Source organism: Seriola lalandi, unplaced genomic scaffold (assembly GCF_002814215.2).
Source record: "Seriola lalandi dorsalis isolate HSWRI2012SDOR001 ecotype SW California unplaced genomic scaffold, Sedor1 jcf7180002054281, whole genome shotgun sequence".
Lineage (NCBI taxonomy): Eukaryota > Metazoa > Chordata > Actinopteri > Carangiformes > Carangidae > Seriola > Seriola lalandi.
The window spans coordinates 641,577-664,888 of NW_019524834.1; the positions used below are offsets into that span (position 1 = coordinate 641,577).

Genomic DNA, 23,312 nt, shown 5'->3' on the forward strand with positions numbered 1-23,312 from the left:
TGTTTGAGTACTGCGTTATATGTAATGTTTAAATTTATTTATTCATTTATTTTATTATTTTTTTAAGAGTGGTTTAGAAATCATATCAATGCCCGATGTTACACTCGAATAATACAAATGTCACTATTTTACGAGCTAACGTATACTTTGGTCTTTTGTTGAGAGGGCGCTCCTCCCCACCCCCTTTTTCCTGTGTTACTCCGCTGTGGCGGAAGTAAGTCGACTCACTGAGGCCTCATCCTTCCAATGGCGACTGCAAACAGGCTGAATAGAAAGCGGGAGCAACCGTGGAGGGGGTCAGAGCTGTGTAGCCGAAATTAAATAAATATATCATATTCTCTGTAGTCATAAAGTTAGCCTAAAATTTGTTTCTCCTCTCCAAATCACGGCCGATTCAATGGCCAAAAATCGGAACACTTCGCTCCTTGAGTCGGGTAAGCCGCAGAAGTAAACCCAAATGATAGCTCAATTTACAACGATACGGTTCGTGCTAATTGATAACCCAACTGATTTTCTCACGGTTAATTTCCTCACTGTTCAATTTCAGAGCTCTATTACTTGATTTCTCGTTTTCTAACAACGGGTCCATGTCGGAGAGCGGCTGAGGTGAGCTGGCGTGCCTTGACTGGCACAGTGTTGTCTTTGAAAATAGTTGACTAGCTAGTTAATAATAGAGTTTGTTAATAGATGCAGTCTGGTCTGAATCGCCTCTTTTAATCCACTGCAGGTCCTGGCGAGCGAACTAGAGGAATATCAGGTGTGTATCCCCGCTGTCTCTGCTGCTTGTTATCTGCTAGCTGCTATCCGTCGGTGTTGACTGAGTCTGGGCATAAAACTTGTCTCACTTCTGTCGACTTTTTAATACCTCTGTACGTCTCACTCATTTGACATCACCCGGTTTTTTACTAGCTTAATGATGTACCTGCTGGTGTTTTCTGTGCAGCCTGCGCTTTACAAAAAACTCTTGTTTTCGACAGCTTTTGCCCAGGAGACTGGACTGGTTGGGAAACGAGCACCCGAGAACATATGAAGATGTGGTGAGATTTAACTTCATCTCTGTTGCTAAGTTCATTGTCGGCGGTTGTTATTGTCTTGTGACAGGGGACCCTGTGCCCATGCTCGGAGCTTGTTTACGGTCTTTGTTCTTTTTCCTGCTTGGCTACTGTTGGATATCCTTGAGCTGGGAGGATTGACAGGGTCATAGCTCGTTAACACTGGGTTAAATTTTCAGAAAGTGAACTGTGATGTGTTCGCTGAGAAAACGGCGTTTGAACAGAGGGTTTAATATTATTTAGCCCCGACTGTTGTACTGCAGATAGGGTGGGTAGTTCGGCTTCTCACTACGTAGAGACGGCTCCACTGGCCAATCATACGACGAGATGCGCTGTCTCTGCGTTGTTGTGCATGTGACCGGCGTTGTGATTGGTCCTTAAAAAGAGAAAGTTTTGCATAAGAAGCCACGCCTCTCAGAATAAGAGTTGAGAAGCACATGAAACAACCAGACACCCTGTCAGACATTAATTTTTACAAAACTGCAGCTCCCAGAAAAGTCTGAAATTGCTAGTGTTACATAAGATAAACATCGTAAAATGTTATGTTTATAGTCAGTTTTACATATATGGATCTCAAATTAAGCAATATATAACATACCAGAATGGTTTCTTATTTTCATGTACCAGACTGTTTGTATTTTATGATGTATGTGAGAAGTGTTCTTAAAATGAAAACCACTGAAATATAATATATAACTGAAATCCTGCAGACTATATTGACTGTCATTGACTATATATTTATATATGTCATCTTCCCATTGCTTATTTTGTCTGATCACCAGTCTTAAATGCAAATGCATTCAATTTACAATAATCCAAAATAAAGAAGAGCAGCAAATCCTTACATTTAAGAAGGTTGTTTGGCATTTTAGTTTTATAATTGATTATCAGAATAGTTGGTGAATAGTCTTTCTGTTAATTGACCAATCGTTTCAGCAATGATCTGCATTCAGTGTCATATCACTACTGTGTATTTGTTTGCTGTCACAGGTTGCAGCCAACAGACACATTGCACCAAACCATTTGCTGCAGATATGTAAGCAGATTGGACCACTTCTTGACAAAGAGGTGCCATCATGTGTCCCAGGAGTACACTCTCTCTTGGGGTCCGGAAAGCAGTCAATGCTTAGGACCCCAAAAGGTACGCATTCGTCAAAGCTTCTTTTAAGTATTTCTGGATACAGAACTTTATGACACGCTTTTTTTTCCTTAGTACTGACTATGCAGTGGAAATTATACTTACACTGATGAATATTGAGTTTCACATAACATGAGGGTTTGAATAGTTTGGGCAGTCATAGGAATTGATACATTGTATTCACCACACGCAGCTGGTAATCAGCTGAATCATTCTCTGAACTTTCTGTTTTGTTTTTCAGACTGTGACAGTGTGCGGTTTAAAGCTTCATCATATGCAGCCCTTCACCGGGGCAGACCACCAGAGAGGCCTTTGAACTGCAAGAATCCTCCACCCTTAGGTACTTCTGGCTTGCTCGAGGCTCCTTTGTGGGGAAAAAAAAGAAATGAAATGAAATGGACAAATGGATGCGTTAGGATTTATCACATGTGCTTTTCATGGTATTGCTTGGCACTGTTTTTAAATGTCTCCTCCCACTAACCATGCATGTGACGTATGTGCTGACAAATCACTGAATAACTGGGTAATGTGCACATTTACGAATCTGAAGACTTCTGATTGAACCCTAAGTTACACACTGTGTAGACTGTGTAATGCACTATCTATTATTCTTTTCCCTGACTGCCAAATTTAAGTAGACGGCATTTTGTCAGTTTATTTTTGACAAATAGCAGTGTGGTGCATTGCAGTGACTTAGCTAGATTGGGTTCCTTAATGCAGCCTGTTACACTGCAGTGGTTGTTGGTAATGACATGACTGTTATCTTGATCATAAGTCATAATCATCAGGTTTGCGCAGAAGTACTACAATTTTTTTCCAATACTTTACCTGCCCGATTCTTCAGGATTTCCAGCGCTTCCTTTTTGGTCCTGAAGTTGAGGCATTTATCTCCTGCACACTGCTGCAGAGATTCTTGTTATGCCTGTTTGCAACAGTGTTATTTTTATTTAAAACCTATCCTTCCTCAGGGAAAGTAATACACATGCAAGCTTTTTGGTTATTTTGTTCATTTAAAAAATGCTATTGAAGTTACGCAGCTGTTAGTAAGCCACCTTTTAGAAGGCGAACAACAAACGGGCCTCATTACATGCTTAAAACAACTTCATCTTGAGCCTGTGAGAACTTAAAGCAGAAAAAATATTACAGATGGATTCATGTTGCTTTGATTTCTTTATTTTGTTGTCTCCCATAGTAACGGATACAAACCAGATACAAACCAGATGCATCTGACTTAGAAGCAGCGGTGATATTGCTATTGTTTACAGATCAGATTTGAATAAGGGATGGCATGATTAGGATAAGAAGAGATATAAAACAAGTGAGCGAGAAACACAAACTAAACTAAAATGTAAGTTTACTAGGTGCTGTAATGAGAGACATAAGATTTATTGAAAGACAAAGTATTTACATACTTTTAATCCCAAGAATAACAGCCTCTTATATGTCCATATGTTTCCTTTCATCCCATGGTTATGCCCCCTCCATTCCTGCCCACATTAGAGTAAATATATCTCACGCCCACTGTATTTGTGCTGATGCCAGTCCTGTTGCAGTCCTGTAATTTCATCACTCTTCTGATGATTGGCATCTTATCGTCAACAGTGAAGGTGCATCGCGGGAGAGAGCTGACGGGAGCGCAGCGCTTCAGCTCCATCAATCCTGTCAGCAACTATGAGCATATGCGACTGCATAGGCGGATCCTGGGGCATCTATCTGCAGTGTACTGTATCGCATTTGATCGCTCCGGTCTCAGGATCTTCACAGTAAGATGGAATTTCTCAGCATATCCCCCCACTCAAAAATAACCCCCTACTTAATGTGCTGTGATTACAGTAATTTTAATTTTGCTTTGGCTCTTTTAAAACACTGATTAACACAAAACAAAAATTGTATACAGTATTCACATTCAAGTTGAATATGCGTCAATTGTTTTATCTTAACCTTGTGCAAGACTTGTCTTGTCTATTGTATGCTTCAATAGAATTTTAAAGTAGAAGTTTTTTTTTTTTTCTTTTTTTCAGGGCTCGGATGATTGTTTGGTGAAGATTTGGTCTTCGTTTGATGGAAGGCTTCATTCGACGTTGCGAGGACACTCTGCAGAAATCACAGACTTGGCGGTTAATTATGAGAACACATTAATTGCCGCGGGAAGCTGTGACAAGACCATCCGTGTATGGTGCCTTCGTACCTGTGCTCCTGTGGCTGTGCTGCAGGGGCACAGTGGATCCATTACCTCCCTTCAGGTAAAGGAATCTCCATCAATATACTAATATGCTGTCATTTTGGTTATGTTTTCTTTACAAACAATAGTAATTAGTATCTTATGAGTGTGCTAAATTGTCTTGACTACCTTACCAGAAATCAGGCAGTTGTAGATATATTACTGCTCTGAAAGCAAAGAAGCAAGATTCATGAATACCCTTTTTATATTTCAAGTGTTTCCAACCATGCAGCTCTCATAATTTGTTCGAGATATCTTAATTGTACTCCATTTCATTAGTTAAATGTTTCTAAAATGTAGATCTTACTAGGTATGTTTTCATTGGAGTCTGCAAAGTTTAAAGAAAAATTTTAAAAAAAAATCACAAAGAGCTAACTTGAATCTGTGTCCCAGTCCATCAACTCATGCTATGCAGATATAGGACAGAAAAGATTACCTAATTAGGACTGTCTGTAACTTTGGTACACGGTGCATCTTTTTCTGCTTTCCACCTATAACTGAATAATTTTATATGCTGTATCATATTTTCTTAATGAACCAGAGGCTTGAAACACTGGGTAGCAGTGTTTTTCATGCACTGACAATGACTGAAATAAAACAAGAATGAAGCATGTTTCCATCAGCCTTCATGTCATCTTCTCTTCATTGCTATGGCAACTTATGCCTCAGCAAGTGTTAAACATTGTTCTATGCACAATGCCAAAACAATGTTATTCAGATCCAGAGAAACTGTCAATAATTGTGAATTTCATGGCATCACTCAAGCCACAGAAAGTTTGTATTGTACACCATAAAATGAAATGACTAGTTAATTTGCATGTTGGTTCAAAATCAGGATTTTGGCCTGACTTACATAGTAAGAGGGGAAAGTGTTAATATTTGACTCTCACAAAATATATGTCTGTATGATTTTAAAATAATGTTGTCAGCGTAATTCAGGTAACTGATCTGTGAAAGTCTTGTGTTTTCAGTTCTCACCGTTTGCCAAGGGCTCAAAACGTTACATGCTGTCCACTGGAACTGATGCTACTGTCTGCTTCTGGCAGTGGGATGTCAACAACATCAACTTTAGGTGAGTGCTGCTTGTTAAGTAACAGTATGTGTTTGAGAGCTTTTCATTAACAAATATTCTGTCATAGCACTTAAAAAAATTATGAAATTAATAATCCATTAAAAGTTTTTTAAAAAATCTCTTAAAGCAGCAAAAATTTAGAATTCAAAGGAAACACTCGCATTGTGGCTATTTAGAAAGAAAAACAACATTGTTTTGTTTGCTTTTGTATAAGTTAAACTAACAAGTCTCTTAGCAAACGTTGTAACATGCTAAGTTGTAGACTGTCATGTGAGTGGGAGTTAAAAACTCAGTTACTAACTGAAGCAAGCCTACAGCTGACACTGGAAAACTAGCCCAACTGGGTTGACAGTTTTTTGTTTTGCTCCACCACTGCAACTACACTGATGAGCCATCTGCATTAAAACTGGTTTTAATGTTGTGGTTGATCGGTAGGTAACACTAATATATCACCTTTCGATATACAGTGTAGGTTAATGAAAAGTGCCTGCTTTGCCTTAATTAGCTGAAGTAGAAAACGGCTACTTGTACAGCAATCAACCAGGTAAAAGTATAAAACAATTAACCGAGTAAGACATCAAGAGAGAATTGGACTAAATGGGTATAAAGGGACCCCTGATCTCCTCAAAGTATGTGGATGAGCTTTATCTGATATAAGAACCTTGCACCTGTCCTGACCTCAGTCACATCTGGCATCCTGAAGTTGACATGCTGGTTAGATGAGATGAAACTTTAATTGACAGTTTTGTTGAAGGATGGACCAACAAATAAGACTGCTCTGTTTTACTGTGTGATTCATTCAAATGCCCCTTTCCTGTGAGTAAAATTGTCTCTACTATCCTTCAAGTGATCGGCCACACAAATTTACAGAGCGGCCAAGGCCAGGAGTTCAGACTGTGTGCTCCTCATTCAGTCCAGGTAATGATTCATTTAAGGTAGACATTCGTATGTAAATGCTGTTTGTGTTGAATGAACCTGTATATATTCTTCTCAATGTGTTTCAGCATAGCACAATTATCATAGTTAGCATCTAGCTAGCATGTAATTATGACAGACATACAGGTTAAATTTCTGGTTTAAACACTTCAAACTGATTTTTTTTTCTCAGGTGGGATGTTCTTAGCAACAGGAAGTACTGATGATGTCATCAGAATATATTACCTGGGATGCGGAAGTCCAGAAAAGATATCAGAGCTCCATGAGCACACAGTAAGAACCTTCTTAAGAACTGATTAACGTTTATATGGCTGCTGCAGCACAGAACATACTCACATAAACCTTCAGCTGCACACCAGCAATAACACCAACACGTAATAATCGTTCTCCATATTTCTGCCGTGTCTGTTTAGGACAAAGTTGATAGCATCCAGTTTTGCCACTCAGGTGAAAGGTATGATAAAATTACTATATTAATTTGCTCTATTGCACCATTTATTTGTCATGATAGTTAATAGTGAATTATATGTAACAGTCGCTGTTACTGTCCTGGCTCAGGTTTGTGAGTGGAAGTCGTGATGGAACAGCACGGATCTGGAAGCTCCATCAGCGGCAGCAGTGGAGGTGCATCTTGCTCAACATGTCTGCCACTCTTCCAGGGTAAGGACCAGCTCTGCTGTTGTAAACTAGCATGGATGAAAATGAATTAAGTGCAAAAGCCTTTGGTTTGTTCTCAGTAATCGTGTAATGAGACGAGGAAATGCATTGTACAAGCAACAAGATATGAAAGAACAAGATTTTCTTTTGCTGTAAATAGTAGCTGGAAGATTTGTTAAATGAGACACAAGCAGTTGCTTTCTAGGCCGCCTCAAAGAGCTGTTGGAGCATGTTGAAGTGAACCAGGTGCTGATGTCAGCTGAGGAATCCATTTACCCAAATGTTTTATTTGTTCAGTTGTCATGTTGTGTAAGTCTTAGCTCTCTCATCTGTTTGTAAAGCATTGACTAACATGTCATGAAGACTTAGCATCATTTCCAGCTCAGGACTGGAAGATGTTATTTGCAATACCGTTATTTCTGAATAATGATTTGTGATTGTTGAAACCCTAGGGTACTGTAAATACTATACTACTTCTTGCTTTTTTGCATAGCAGCAGCAATTCTTCCTGGAGAGTAGATGCAGAATGTATATGTGCCAATGAAGTACATTACTGAAATATGAATATAAATCTAGCTATACTCTCAGTGCCTTTCTTTTTTTTTTTTTTATAAATCCTTGAAAAAACAGTGTTCACCACCCAGAGCTTGTCTGTCTGTCTTGGGAATAACTATAAAAGCTGTACTGGCAGTTTCTATAATTAGCTCATCTGCCAAACACATTTTCACTGCCTTTCACAAGTAACATGTAATCATCAAAATCAAAAATCATCAGCATCACATAGCTTTAGTTATTTGTTTATACAGCTGAGAAAGTCATTCATAGGTCAAACTAAATGCACCCATTCTATTTAATCTTTGATTATTTTTGTGGTAAATCTGCTGGGTTGCTTTGGATTGCTTTATTTGAGCATAAATGAAAATACCAACTTGTTCGTCCTCCCCAGTACAGTGAAAGAAAACACAAATTCACAGGATAATGCTGTGGAGGGGGAGTAGGTGTCAACATGCTCCTCGCAACAGGAAACAAAGTGGAAATTCGTGGGGAATCATTTCCAGAAACACTGACATCATCAGATACAAGCTGCCACTTGTGTTGAGTAAAGAGTTGCAACCTAGTGTGGTGTGTGTAATTTCTAATTTTATGTTGTTTTTTTTTTCTTATAGTGCTGAAGCAATGAGTGAAGAGGAAAGCTACTTCAAACCCAAAGTCACCATGGTAGCGTGGGATCGCCATGACAATACAGTCATCACGGCTGTTAACAACCATCTCCTCAAAGTGTGGAACTCCTACACAGGACAGCTGCTACATATCCTTAAAGTAATTGTGCACAATGTTGTCTTTCTCCTAATAAAATTTTGAGCATAGTGGATGTCACAACAACCTAATCTAACATTCACTAAGTGACTAATTTTAAAACCAGAGACTAACCTGAACATTTTTTTCAGGGCCATGAGGCTGAGGTGTTTGTGCTGGAACCGCACCCTTTTGACCCAAGGATCATCCTATCTGCTGGCCATGATGGGAATGTCTTCATATGGGATCTGCTGCGAGGAACAAACACACAGCACTACTTCAACATGGTACACTGACACTCAGCAGTATCAGAACATGGCGTTGACAGAATCGTGAACACAGCAGTTATATAACACGATGAACAACAACAATACTCAAACAAACAAGACATGCCACGACACACAATGTAACAGATACGTCAATAAGTAACATTAGTTTAATATGTCCTTGGTAGTGAGGTTGAAACAGAATGTGATTTATTTTATTATATAAATGTACTTTGAGGTCCTGCAGGATCTGAAAGGAAAAAATAATTCAAGGACCTTATAATGTATGGATATTGTTAAAAACTCCTTTGTGTGGAGTTTGCCTCCCTTGTTAACGAGTTTCTATACCTCAGCTGATTTTGTGTTATTCATCCAGATCGAGGGCCAGGGTCACGGAGCCGTGTTCGACTGCAAATTTACTCCCGATGGCCAGCGTTTCGCCTGCACAGACTCTCATGGCCATCTGCTCATCTTTGGCTTCGGCAGTTCCAAGCCATATGAGAAGGCAAGGATACATTGCACATGTATATTTAAATCTTTACACACAGCAATTCATCTTTATTGCCAGGTAAAAACCGCAGTAGTGCCATTTTATAGACAGTGGTTATGTTCTACTTCTATTTTTTTTTACAGACAAAATAAAATATTACAGCCTTTTTAAATTTAACACTTTGTAAGCTCACTGTATAATATAAAAATGTAACAGTGGTCATCCAAATACAAGCGTGTGTCTGAATAATACCTCATCACATAGCAAAAGCAGCATGGTGTCTTATCAAGCATCTTTCTCCTGGTCTCCACACAGCTTCCAGACCAGGTGTTCTTCCACACAGACTATAGGCCGTTGATCCGAGACGCCAACGGCTTTGTGTTGGATGAACAGACACAACAGGCACCCCATCTCATGCCCCCTCCCTTCTTAGTGGACGTGGACGGAAACCCCCATCCACCCAGGTAAACATGACCTTTCAGTTATACAGCAAACAATATGTTCTCCATCCATTCAATGTTTAGTCCATGCAGGTTCTCATTGCTGTAGGGAACTATGAAAAACTGTACTAAGTATATTAGAGCGGTTAAATTTTGATCCTCATGTATATACGTAATAGCAAAGTCACTGTTGGCATAAAAACAGCTGTCTTCTATTTAAATCAACTTTTTGTTTTGTTTGTGTTAATAATTTTAATCTCAGGTACCAGCGTCTTGTCCCAGGGCGGGAGAACATTGCGGCTGAACACCTGGTTCCTCAGCTGGGATACGTAGCCACCAGTAAGACCTTAATTTGACCATAATGAGCCCTTTCTAAAATGTATGTACATTTTAATTCATAAATCACAAATCCCCCCACTCCACTTTCACTGCTTTATCAGCTCCACTCTAATTATATACCCATTATGAAGCTCCGCTACCATCCACTCATGCTCTTGGTCTCCCCATTTGATGACATCTTCAGGTGATGGCGAGGTGGTGGAGCAGGTGATCAGCCAGCAGACTGCTGAGCATGAGGAGGTTGCAATAAGACGCAGCAGCCTTCTGGACGAAGCCATCCGACAACTCCGGGAGCAACAGGACCGGCAGAGCCAGCCTGGGAGAGAGGCAGTTCTGGTTGCTGTAGCAGGACCAGAGGGGCCAGTTGAGGCACAGGGCCCAGCCTTGGCACCAGCACCAAGCACACCACGCAGAGGTATCAATACAGCACCAGTGTTCCATTGGATTGTTTTAGCTGATGTATTGATCTGCTGAGCTGTTGGAAGGCTAGCTGTTTGATTTTTGGGGGTTGGACACAATGTCCTGAAAATGCAGCACAATCATCCACTGATTTTTGTTAATTTCCCTTCATTGCAGTGTCTGTGAATGATCGAGCAGATGTGCAGTCACCCCCTAATGTGGGTCTGCGCCGCAGTGGACAGGTGGAGGGTGTCCGGCAGATGCACCAGAATGCTCCTCGCAGCCAGATGGCCACAGAGAGAGACCTGCAGGCCTGGAGACGCAGGGTGGTGGTGCCTGAACTGGCACCCAGCAACTACAGGTAGAGACCTAGCAGTATTACCTTTTTCCAGCTACAGCTGAGATATGCAGAGTGTGATTGGAGATGTTTGTGCTCCTTCTGGACCTTTCTATTGGATATTGTTTTTGAGATGACACTGTTTACACAAAAGACGAATGATTACTTGTTGTGATTGTTTTAATATGACCTAAATGGAAATGGATCGTACTCCCATTTTAGACTGGATCAATTTTTATATCATACCCAACTCAACAATTCACATATTCATTAAAAAAAAACACATTTTCTTTAGAAAGATAATTTGTCATAACTTGGTTGAGTTGGGCCTTTGTTTCATGACATAAAAAACATTTAAGAGAATGTGAAGGCAGCCCAGTTTTTATCAACAGACAAAAGGTCCAGTATCATTATTTATGGAATTAGAAGGTATGGTATTAACATCAACAGACATGTGAGAGATGATTATGGTGTGTGTTTTACATATATCAACATTTTACAACGTTTAGATTTCTCTCAATTTTGGTGGTGTTCCTCTTTAATCTTAAACATAATGGAAATTTGTTTTTCAGGGACCAGGAGGACATCCGAACAGCCAAAGGAGATGAGGAGGTGGCTCTGTACAATGCAAAGAAGAGGCGCATTATCTACAGTAGCTGTCGAGTAGGTTTCTTGTCTCTTCACCAATATAAGAAGTCTTAAATGGCAATTTTAAAAAATGGGTTGTGTACCCCTATTCTGTGAATTTTCATTTTACACTTTGCATTGTACTTGAACCCATCTGCAACATGGATATAACAACATAGTCATGACAGGTGCTGTGTTGGATGGTATCAAAATACTATATGTACAGTGTGTGTTTTTTCCAGTTCACAGCTATTTCCGTACAAATCTTTGCACCGGTGTTGAGTCCATCCTATCTGTCCTTCTCTCCCCCCAGGATGATTCAGATGATGAGCCTCCCACTACGAAGCGAGCACACGGCCGCAGTGACACAGTGGATTTCATTGACTTCTCATGTGAAGAGGGAGAGGAGACTGCAAGCTCAGAGGGACACTCTGAGGTATCATGTTTTCCACTTTTATGACTTTGAGAAAAGTGTCATTTACAAGCACCTGAGGTCTTTTTTTTGGGGGGGAGATATCAAGCGATTTCTTGTTTTGAATCTATTCAGGACAATGACTTGGATGGGAGTGAATTGGAGTCATCCAATGATGAGGAGGAGTGGAACAGTGACAGCTCAAGGTATGATTAAATGGATGCACTTATTAAATATATGTAGTACTTGGTACTTATGCCAAGGTCTCCTACTGCACTGAAGCTTTTGTGTCCCTCACTTGTAAGTCACTTTGGATAAAAGCGTCTTCCAAATGAGTTAATGTAAATATATAAAGTTGTATAAACAAGTAATTCTTTTAATTTGTTTGAACTTGTTTAGAGTACCAGATAAGAGTTTTCTCTTATTCACAAAAACCTAGGGTATAAACTATTTAAAATTGACTGTGATGTTAAAACTTTGTTACTCCTTTGTGTTGTCTTAGGTGGCAATCTCCACACATCTGGTACCCCAAGCAGGTTGAAACAAGTTAGTTAATTAAGTTTTTGTATTGCCTGTTTTTCTCTATGTAACTTAAATGGTGATTATTACTCCTTTTTGATTGGACAGCCACACATCCAGCGAGTACTCAGACTGGACGGCCGATGCTGGTATCAACCTGCAGCCCTCCACCCCATTGTCATCACGGAAACGAGTGCAGCGCAGACTCAGCACTTCCGAGGAGGAGGAGGAAGAGAATGATGATGAGGAGGAGAAGCAGCAGAGTGACGAGGAGGAAAAACCTGAGAAGAAAAGCAAAGAGAAGGCAAAGAAATCAAAGAACAAGGCACCCCGGGTGAGTGGTTAGACACAGATATCCTACTCCCCTCATGAGATTACTAATCCTGATGTGTCACTGTGTGAATCGTAACTGGTTAGTCATTGCCCAGACTTTGCTTTAGATTCTGTCATTTCAAAACAGGTTCATATTTACTCTTTTAACATTATCCATCTTGGTGCTCTAATCAGCGTCCAAAGGCCAGACCATCCATCAACAGAGAAGTGTCCAATGAGTTCAGGCCCTCTCCATGGATCACTGATGTCATTCCCAGGAAGTCTCCTTTTGTTCCCCAAATGGGTGACGAGGTATATGCTAATATTGGGATCTTTTTACAGAGCCATGGTGTTATTATATGAGGCAACATAATCTTTTTTCAATCCCCCCAGTTTCTTTTCTGTCTCCTCAAATATAAATCATTATTTTTCCAGCCATAACTTAACATCTTGTCAGGAAATCTTGCTCCTTAAAACGACGAGATCAAACTTAATTCTTCTTTAGGTCATTGCCTTATCACAACAGCGAAACAGAAGCAGAGAAATGGATAAAGCTACTTGGAGAAACAAAGAAATGAAACATAAACAAAATGTGAAGAAATTCAAGTTTCTGTTAACATCTTGCAGATGATTTTAAACTGTCCGCAAACTGTGGTATGTGAAATATGAAATGTACATGAAATGTTTTTACATATTATTAATGGCTTGGATTGTTCCTAAATATATAACAAAAAATGGATATAGTCTAAATACAAATCTTTTGATGTCTAGCATGGCATCATGAGCATCCTGTAAAAATAAACTGCAAAAATTATGATTATGATCATCATGTCACTCAGTTACTTTCTAAGATGTGAATCTCTCTGTTTTGTCAGGTCATCTATTTTCGGCAGGGACATGAAGCCTACGTTGAGGCTGTGAGCCGGAGTGAACTGTACCACATCAACTTAGACAAACAGCCCTGGAAGAAAATGGAGCTGCGGGTAAGAATCGAAACATTCCTGGTAGAAGTGTTTGGAAAAATATACTGAATTCTAAAAAAGTTGAGGAAGTTGATTCTACAATGTCATCACCCAAGTCACTAAAACCACTTAAAATCAACAACACATTTCTCACATAAACATCATTAACATCATGCCACTTGTGCCACAGCACCCTCTGGTTGGTTCAAGCCACACAGGATAGCCTTTGTTGCCCTTGTGCATCATTAATGCACCGGTTTGTGGTTTGTCTCAGTGGACCAGTGGCCCCCTCTGACCACTGCTGACCAGGAGCACCACACAAACCTTGATTTTTCTGAGATGCTCCAAGGACAGTCATCTAGCCATAACAATTTGACCCACCTGCCCGTTCTCCTGCATCCAACACTTTATCTACGCAAACCGACTGTTCACTTACCGTCTAATGTATCCCAGACCTTGTTGTTACAAGATTAAGAATGTTGTTTGCTTAATGTCTTTGAGTGGTCATGATGTTGTAACATATCAGTGTAAGTAGAAATCTTGGAAATGCAAATTAATCGAAACTCTACTGTATATTTTCTAGGACCAAGAGTTTGTGAAGATCACTGGGATCAAATATGAAGTCTGCCCTCCAACTCTTTGCTGTCTGAAGCTGACCCTTATTGACCACGGCACTGGCAAAATCTCAGACAAGTCGTTTTCTGTCAAGTAAGCAGCTCAGTTTCATTAAGTGGCTCTCTATTGAAAAACACATTAAACATGATTCTCATAATCATCCCAACATGAAGGTCGCTTTTGCCTGAGTCTGATATGAACTGAATTTGCTGTATGTATTTGCTCTTTGAAAAATAATAATGGCTACATTTGTGTGATGGGTTGCTGTTATGATAAATATAAGTTTTCTGCTTCCAAAATTTTCAGGACAGGATTCTGTTTTTGGTTTTGAAATACTGGCTAAATTTCGGGTGTAGTCGTTTGTTTTATAAAATGAATGAGTATTTATTAACATGATTCAGCATCAGTTTCATAAAGACCACAAATCTTTATTGTACTTCGTCATTAAAATGACTGATTTCTCCAACAGGTATCATGACATGCCAGATGTTATAGATTTCCTGGTTTTGAGGCAAAGTTATGACGAGGCACTCCGTAGAAACTGGCAACCAAGTAAGTTTGTGCACCCCGTTAGAGATGTTAAGTCTTTGTTTTCACGCCAATTAGCATATTCCATGTATCTATTTCATCAGTTTTAAATACATGAACCTACACAGAAGAAAGGTGCTTCCCAGAGTGAATTTAATACTTTTATGTCAACATTTCAGAAAAGCTAATATGTATTCTGGTGGAGACCCTTATTCCAGCATGTGGGTTCATTTTAATTTTTGCATTGCTTCTTAGTGTAGGTGCTGATAAATGAAGATCTGTTGTTTTTCACACCTGCATAAATAGATGTTTTTCTCCTCCTGAATTTGATAATATTTGCTCTGTTGCAGACGACAGGTTTCGCTCAGTGATAGACGATGCCTGGTGGTTTGGGACCATCGTCTGTCAGGAGCCCTACCAACCAGAGTATCCTGACAGTCTCTTCCAGTGTTTCAAAGTCAGGTGGGAAAAATGCACAGTTGTTAGGACAGGATAACTTGGAACACTGTGGTTGTGGCACCATTACCAATACTAAGCTAGTTTCTAATACACTGATTGACTGACACTTCTGTCACTATTTAAAGACTGAAACAATGGCATGATTTAATTAATTAATTAATTTTATTTATATTTGTATTAATTAAACATACTTTTACAGACTATCCACTTGGCCATGACTAATCTGTCTGCCCCCTAGTGGTCACAAAGATGCACTGCAGTGTTTATGGTTGACACATTTACATTGAATCAAGATCATTTATTCATCTCTGCTTTGTACTGTGTACAGAACATCGTGTCTATGACCCTTTGTGTTCTTGTAATTACAGTAACATTTATTTCTATATATCTTGTTAATGATGTTTAACAGTCTTTAATTAAAGAAATAAAAAAGAGGTAGCACTCAGTGCTGCAGATATGATAGTTGACTGTAGCAAATCGTCTTACACCAACTTTTGTGTGTCCACCAGATGGGACAATGGGGAAACTGAGAAACTGAGTCCTTGGGATGTGGAACCTATTCCAGATAATGGTAATTAAGAACTTTTACTTACTGTCACCTCTATAGGCATCACGGTGTTTTCTCAAAAAGTAAGGTTAAAGGGGTTTCACTGGGTATTGAACAAGTGTATTGCCAATGCTGTGCAGCCCAGCAGCCAGAGACAGAAGGAGGTGGTATCCCTGTGACAGCAGATGAGATGAGCGAGCTGATGTACAAACCTCTGCAAGGAGAGTGGGGGGAGAGGAGCAGGGACGAGGAGTGTGAACGCATCATTGCTGGCATCGACCAGCTCATCACTGTCGGTGTGTATACGATACATACACAGACATGCTTTAACTTTGTTAAGTTTGCATTCACTCACATACGTTCTCATTTTCACTCATTCACTCACATCAGGATATATACAGGTCCAGTCAACTGTGAAAGGTTTCCTTCCCAGTAATACTAACATCATCACATTGTGTTCTGCTACAGAGATTGCAGCTCCCTTCTCTGGTCCCGTGGACTTGATCCAGTATCCCACCTACTGCACTGTAATCGCCTATCCTACTGATTTGGGAACCATCAGACTGCGACTCATGCACAGATTCTACAGGTCAGTCCCACCAGTGTGTCTTTCTTCCACATGCCTGTTAATGCAAACTGGTCATTTATGGAGTTATTTGTACTCTTGACTGATCTCTTGATCTGTCTTTGTCTTTTCTTATTTTTTTTGCTTTCTGAAATTCTACTAACTTAGATTTTGTGCAAAACTGTATATTCACTGAACCTCTGGTGGTCCACAGACGCCTCTCAGCATTAATTTGGGATGCCAGGTATATTGCACATAATGCCCGCACTTTCAATGAGCCAAGGAGCAAGATTGCCCACTCTGCAAAAATCATCACAAATGTCCTCCAGAAGTTTGTCAAGTAAGTTCTTCTTCTTTGTATTGTAACTTAACATTATGTGTGTCATAATGATTAAATTGATCATTGGAGAACAACAACTGAAGGGATTGACATCTATAGAACATGTGATGATAACCAAACTATAACACAGAAACACTTAAAGAAATCGTGTTCTAGACAATGATGTCTCAATCATATTAATATTTTTCCTAATTTCCTCAGTAATCCAAGCTGCACAGATATCATGGAGATTTACAATGCTGTGGAAGAGATGGATGATGATGAAGAGGTAAGTGTACCTAAGTAAATGGCTCACATGTAATAATATTTATATACTGTACTAGTCAAATTGTTACTTGTTTGTCAAGCAAATACAGATAGATATTTTTTATCTTTTTATTTTTTGCATATAATCTGTCCAGTTGATTTAAGTCAATAAGGAGAGATCTAGGAGAAATGATTTAGGAGACACTGAACAAACAGTTACAACTGAACGTTCAGATGGTTGTTTTCCATTTGTAGTTTAGTAGTTTATGAATGTGCCCTCAACAGTGGAACATTAAATTAGCAGTTCAATATCAGTATATTTCATTACTGTCTACAGGATGAGGACACAGAAGCACCAGGAACCTCAGCCGGACACCGGTTACGTCAGGTAAATTGTGTGTGTGTGTGTGTGTGTGTGTGTGTGTGTGTGTGTGTGTGTGTGTGTGTGTGTGTGTGTGTGTTTTAAGTCTCATGCAAAGGACTTTGACCGCATTTGAAAACAAGACAACCCAAATTAAGAATTAACAAACATCACAACTATATAATTCTTACTGCTGTCTGAAGACATACTACCTGTATGAGAAAAGAGATGACAGTTTGGTGGCAGACTGACTGTAAATGATTCAATAGCAGCAGAGTAGCATGTATTACATATCTCCTCTCCTCCATAAATCTCCATATTTGCAGCGCTCTGTAGAGGTGCTGCCAGACAGAGATGCCTGGAAGGAACAGTGCAAGAATCTGCTCAACTACATATTTGAGTGTGAGGACTCAGAGCCGTTCAGACAGCCTGTGGATCCCGAAAACTATCCAGTGAGTTAACATGGCACGCTGGAGTCATGCTAAATGTGCTGTGCGTTCTGTGTTTTGGTAAAGATGAAGTCTAAATCGTGTTTTGTGTGCCTGTCCAGGACTACCATGTCATTATTGATACACCAATGGACTTTGGCACAGTGAAAAGGACCCTGGAAGAAGACCACTATGAAAACCCTGTAGAGCTTTGCAAAGACACCCGCCTAATATTTGCCAATGCTAAAGCCTACACACCCAATAAACGCTCCAAGGTAGGGGAGTAATTAAAGCCTGGAAAATTTATGTCATTTATGTTTGAACACTATACTTTATATTTTAGTTTGTCTGACCAATCTCTTCTATTCTCTTTCTATTCTGTCATAGATTTACAGTATGACCTTGCGCCTCTCTGCCTTCTTTGAGGAGCAAATCAGAACAATCATATCCGAGTACAAAACTGCCGTTAAGAGCAGTGATAGGCTCCGCCGCAGTCAGCGGTTCCGCAAGAAAATGCAGCAACAGGATCAGTCCACCGCCACAACAAGGTCTGTTTGAGTTGTGCCTCTCCTCAGCTAACATGCTTAACAATTTAGTGGATCGGTGGGCATGTACTCTATAAGCCATCTGGAATAAGCACTTGGTTGTAACTGTGTATTTTTTTTCCTCAATTGTACACTTATAAAAACAGTGATGTTTCAAAGTTAAAGTCAGTTAAATTTATAACTAAATAAAAACATACATTCTTCTTTTCTCAAGTCAAAAGAGGGCTGCAGTCAAAACTCAGGAAAAAGTGGAGTCGACGTCAGTGACCAAATCTACCTCAGCCAAAGTGTCTGTTCCTGAGAGAGCCAGGAGGAGTCGAAGCAGCAGCTCAGGTCACAGCTCCTCCGAGGACGACTCCGGCTCCAAAGCTGCTTCGTCAACACCAGGTACAAAAGAGACTTGTCCTTCTAATGATAAATTGATACTTGAATTATAGTAAATCATTGAACCGTTGCACCGGGTTTGTCTCACAGATGACAAAGCTGGTTCCAATTGTTGGAATGGAAATACTGCATGGCTGTAATTGTCAATTAATTTGCTTAATCCCAACTTGCATTAAGCATCGCTGTGCATTCATACCTAAATACTACACACTAACCTTTTTTAGTTTGTAGTCTGATTGCATTTCTGACTAATCCCGCTGCATATTAATAGTAGAGATGGATTCTGTCTCCTAAATTATTGTGAAAGTTGTTTAGAAACTGAAAGCTACAGTCTGAGGATGATTTTCACAATATTTTTACAACCCCCAAGTAAACACTGTTGAGAAGAAATACTTTTAGAGAGTGTGTTTCTGAAGTGCATTGACATGTCTCATAGCTCATTAGATTAAATCTTGACATGATTCAGTGTTTTTCTACTTCAGAATCTGACAGTGAGAGCGAGTCAGAGGAGGAAAAACGTCCTGGTTCCTCAAGGCACCACCAACGCAGACACAAAGCAAGAGTTACAAGAAGCAATTGTGCCAAGCAGAGGAAAAAAGGTCAGGAATTAAGTTTTTCAGTGGGAAATCCAGTTTTGAAATGTCATGCCTTGTAATTAGATTTAGAGAAAAAACAGGAGATCATAATGCCACATTCAAAAGTTGTGTATTTAAAAAAAAAAAAAAAGGCCCAAAAATGATGAAATGGAAATATGAAATGGTTGTCAGTTGCAGAGAGCGATAGTGAAGAGGAGGAAGACGACGATGAAGAAGAGGAGGAGGAGTTTGACAGTGAAGGTGAAGAGGGTGAGGATGGAGAAGTGTCCTCCCAGTCTTCAGGTCGTCGCTACCCCAGCAGGAGTAAAAACAGCAGGAGTACACGGCTGACCAGAAACAGTGCTGCCGCAGACAGGAAACGGACAGGTAAACGCTACAGACAAAACTCTCCTAAACGCAAAGCCCTGTCAATCACAGTTACACATTTTTAACATCCCTCTCCGTGGCTTGATTTCAGAGGGCAGAGCAGAGATGAACGGTCACAGCAGTAGGTCATCTCGCAGGGAGAGACGTCACCACCAGGACTCTGATAGAGCCACGTCCCAGGGCTCGGACAGGGAAGAAGAGGAAATCACGGTCCGCAGATCACTCAAGAGGAAGACAGCGAGAGCAGCTGTGAATAAGATCAAACTCCTAGATGTGTCGGATGAAGAAGACGATGAAGAGGAGGAGAAGCCAAGGAGGAGCAGCAGCCGCCTCCGCCATACAGCCCGTGCCAGCAAACGCACTGCAGTGATCCAGAGCAGCTCAGATTCAGATGGAGAGCGGTCAACACGGGGTAGGCAAATGCTTTTCTTTGTACCTTTTAAAATACATATTTAAATTCTGAAAGAGTAGGACACTCATGGAAAACACAGATTGCGCTCAGATCTCTCAGTGCCTCTGCATTTTTATGTTTTAGGCAGTTTATGGGTTAGATTTTTGCTCAGTTCTGCTCTTGTTCCACCTTCTAGCTTCTCGGAATACAAAAAAATCAGGTCGTGAATCCAAGGATGAGGAGGATGGAAATGAAAGTGATGCTTCATCCTCCTCCCAGAATCAACAGAATGGCAACACGAGGTCCAGTAAACAGAGGACATCAAAACAAGCTGCTAAAACAAAGGGAAATGGTGAGTAATGTACTCATTAGTCATTTTTAGTTTTTGATTTGTAGTTGTCACTTGCTTAGAATTGTTTCCCTAATTAGTTCGTTTTTTCCTTTCTTCTGCAGATAATTTGTCCCATGTAAACGGACACAGTGCAAAACATCACAAGTCTGAGCAGGAGGAAACTGCAGAGGAGAGTTCCGGAGAAGCTGAAGAGGAGGAGGAGGAGGAGGAGAAGAAACAGGTGGCCGTGTCTCGGAAACCTTCTAGAAGCACAGGAAGCACTCCAGCCAGGAAAAAGAGGATTACAAGTGAGGAGGAAGAGGAGGAGATAGAGGACACTGAACGCAGGACCACACGACACAAACCTCCTGTAAGCTCAGATGAAGAGGACAAAGACCACAGTTCCCAGAAACACCCACACCAAAATGGAAGAAACATGGAGGAAGCAATCCACAAGGACCCTAAGAAAAAAAGTAAAGTTTCGCCATCAAAAAACCAAGATAAACAAAAATCTGCCTCAACTAATAAACTGGATGGTGCAGAATCAGATGAAGTCAGTGATTCTCCAAAGAGATCCAGCCCACGCAAGAAAAGACTGAAAAAAGACATAGAACACGAAGAAGAAAGCAATCACTCCAGTGAAGAAGTTGAAACAAAGACAAAGAGGTCAACACGAAACAAGAGCAAATCTAAACGGCCTCATGGCGACACCTCAGCCTCAGAGAGTTCTGAGCAGGAATACAGACCCAAGAGGAAGTCGAAGAGGAAACGCTCCACTGGCTCATCAGATGAAGAGTCGGATAATTCAGATAACACATCAAATAGACGGCTGAGTCTCCGGGCCCTACCAAAAAAGAAATACATCAGTGACAACTCTTTTTCTGAGGAAGATTCTGCTTCTGTGGGCCAGGGTAAACAGAGGAACGGCAGGTGTAATAAGAGAGAGTCTAACAGGACCTCTCCCAGTGAAACCAGGAATCAGTCTTCCAAGAGAAAACGTATTTACACTTCAGACTCTGAAGATGGGGAGGAGGACAGAGAGAAGGAGCCAGTGTCCAAGAACAATACAAATAGCAGGTCAGGCTCATCAAAGCGTCCCAAAAGGGAATCCAAACAAGGGGATGGCAACAGCAATGAAGAAGACACCTACTCCCAGTCTGATTCCAGCGAGGAGGAGGAGGAAGATGTCCGCCGTTCAAAGAGCGGGAAAAAGAACTTGAGGCAGCCAAAACACAAACGAAAGGAAAGCTACAGCAGCAGCAACCACAGTTCTGACTCAGAAAGCGAGCAGTCATCTTCAGCCTCTGAAAACTCATTTGCCAGCTCAGGGTCCCACAGCAGTCCAAAGAGGAGAAGTCACAGACAGTCTGGGACTGGAGAAAGGACTGCCAGCCGCCAACTAAGGCAGCGCCGGCAACGTGCTGCCTCAGGGGAGGAGGAGGAGGACAGCGACGAGTCATATAGCAAATCGCAGCGAAAGACACGCGTGAACACCCGGAACCGGGGGAAGCGGACGGTAAATTATCACGACAGTGAATGAAGGAGAGCGGCTGGAACCACAGGCTTTAGAGGAAAGACAGAGACGGACATTAACTGGAGACCTTAAAGACACTTGATGGCCATGTTATGGTAGTAGCACTGGAGTCCTCGAGAGAAAATGCTGTGAATCTGTTTCATTCAGGGATATTTATATTTTCTATGAAAAAAACATGTTTATAGATGTAATACAAATTCAAGCATTTGAACTGCTGGTTTTCACAAGGATACAGAGCAAAATACCACCTCCCATACTGCTTGTTGTGATTTGGCCAGCAGAGTAAACCATTCTGGGGAATCTTGTCAGCTTGGGTGCTATCTAATATACCTCTGTTTAATCAAGCATATTGCTGGCTTGCACTAAGATACACTGTAATGAGGTATTTCATACACTAGTTTTGCATTAGAAACTCAGGGGTCAACTAAGTTTACTGTAGTCTCAGACATGCAGTTGTTTTTTTGAGCTAATGTAAGGAAAAGAAACAATTCCAGGTCGGCAGATGTCCAAGCACACTCAGTGGGACAAAAACGAATCCATGTTCAGACTTTTGACTACAGCACTCCTTTGTAAATCCACACACTTAATGCTTGACTGTATTATGTTTTGATATGAGCCAAATGAACGAGTATGATTTTTTTTTCCCATACATTTCATTTTTTCATTAGTTTTGTGTTGTATTCTAGTAAATAGATGTAAATATGTGATTGGGAATGACATTGTCTGAAAGGGTTAATCAGTCAGTAGCAAAGCATTAATTTAAATTTGAGGGTGTTTTTTTTGTTTGTTTTTTTTAGTTTTTTTTTTTTTTTTTTTTTTTACATTTAACTGCATTGTCTTGCCATATGTCACAAATTGGTACCTTTTTGCCAAGTACAAGTAACCAAATGTACTTAATGCAAAATACTGTGATTTCTCATATTGGGAAGACCTTTTATTGTTGTCCTGTGTTACCTACTTTCAGTATTAAATTCTTTTTCAGAGTTGACTTAAATGTTTTGCCAGTCACATGGTTTAGTTTTGTTTATGGGGAGGTTTCTAAATAGTCGCTTTATGACATTTTGCTTAATGTTTTTCGTACTACACCTTTAATAAACAGATTTCACAGGAAAACTATTAACGCAATGTGGTTGTGGAGTGCAATGAATGAGTTATTCCTCCTATTAATAAAGACATCATTTCAAGGTGTATTCTTTGTTGGACTTAATCTTACATATTGCCATCACAAACATGATGCACCTGGAGTTAATTCTGCAATCTATCATTTTGTGTTGCGGTCAGTTTGCAGTAGGTCTCTGCTATTTTTGTGTGTCTAATTTGCCTCTGAAATTTGATTTATGAGCTATTATTGTTTTGAGAAGTTCAGCTTGTGAAATTAGATTACTGTATCTCTGCTTCAAAGGATTTCACCTAGATGTTAATATGTCAAAACTGAATGGTATGTATAGACAATCATGATGCATTCAGTTTTGATAATCTATGGTTCATGGCGAAATGCCCCTTAAAATATTTTAAGGGATTCCCGGAAGACAAAATAATTGATTTCTTGATTAATAATTCACCAGCTGTTTATCAGCTTCCAGATGAAATAACGACTAAAA

The 23,312-nt window shown here is 40.1% G+C and overlaps 1 protein-coding gene across 1 annotated transcript; it reads left to right on the forward strand.

The window, feature by feature from the left end:
* The first annotated feature begins 244 nt into the window (after positions 1 to 244).
* brwd1 (bromodomain and WD repeat domain containing 1) lies at positions 245 to 22,899 on the forward strand. The gene is made up of 44 exons (XM_023405626.2): positions 245 to 434; positions 548 to 606; positions 728 to 757; positions 978 to 1,037; positions 2,043 to 2,193; positions 2,432 to 2,530; positions 3,793 to 3,953; positions 4,212 to 4,433; positions 5,383 to 5,483; positions 6,331 to 6,401; positions 6,592 to 6,692; positions 6,833 to 6,873; positions 6,978 to 7,079; positions 8,243 to 8,396; positions 8,525 to 8,659; positions 9,015 to 9,143; positions 9,444 to 9,592; positions 9,831 to 9,907; positions 10,092 to 10,322; positions 10,484 to 10,667; positions 11,216 to 11,306; positions 11,584 to 11,706; positions 11,818 to 11,888; positions 12,310 to 12,535; positions 12,709 to 12,825; positions 13,389 to 13,496; positions 14,059 to 14,183; positions 14,560 to 14,642; positions 14,969 to 15,080; positions 15,587 to 15,648; positions 15,765 to 15,920; positions 16,093 to 16,213; positions 16,404 to 16,529; positions 16,731 to 16,797; positions 17,113 to 17,163; positions 17,463 to 17,588; positions 17,687 to 17,839; positions 17,952 to 18,112; positions 18,324 to 18,496; positions 18,976 to 19,092; positions 19,261 to 19,455; positions 19,547 to 19,867; positions 20,043 to 20,198; positions 20,300 to 22,899. The coding sequence occupies exons 1-44, from the start codon at positions 398 to 400 to the stop codon at positions 21,715 to 21,717; spliced, it is 6,753 nt and encodes a 2,250-aa protein (XP_023261394.1). The 5' UTR covers positions 245 to 397; the 3' UTR covers positions 21,718 to 22,899.
* Positions 22,900 to 23,312: the final 413 nt, after the last annotated feature.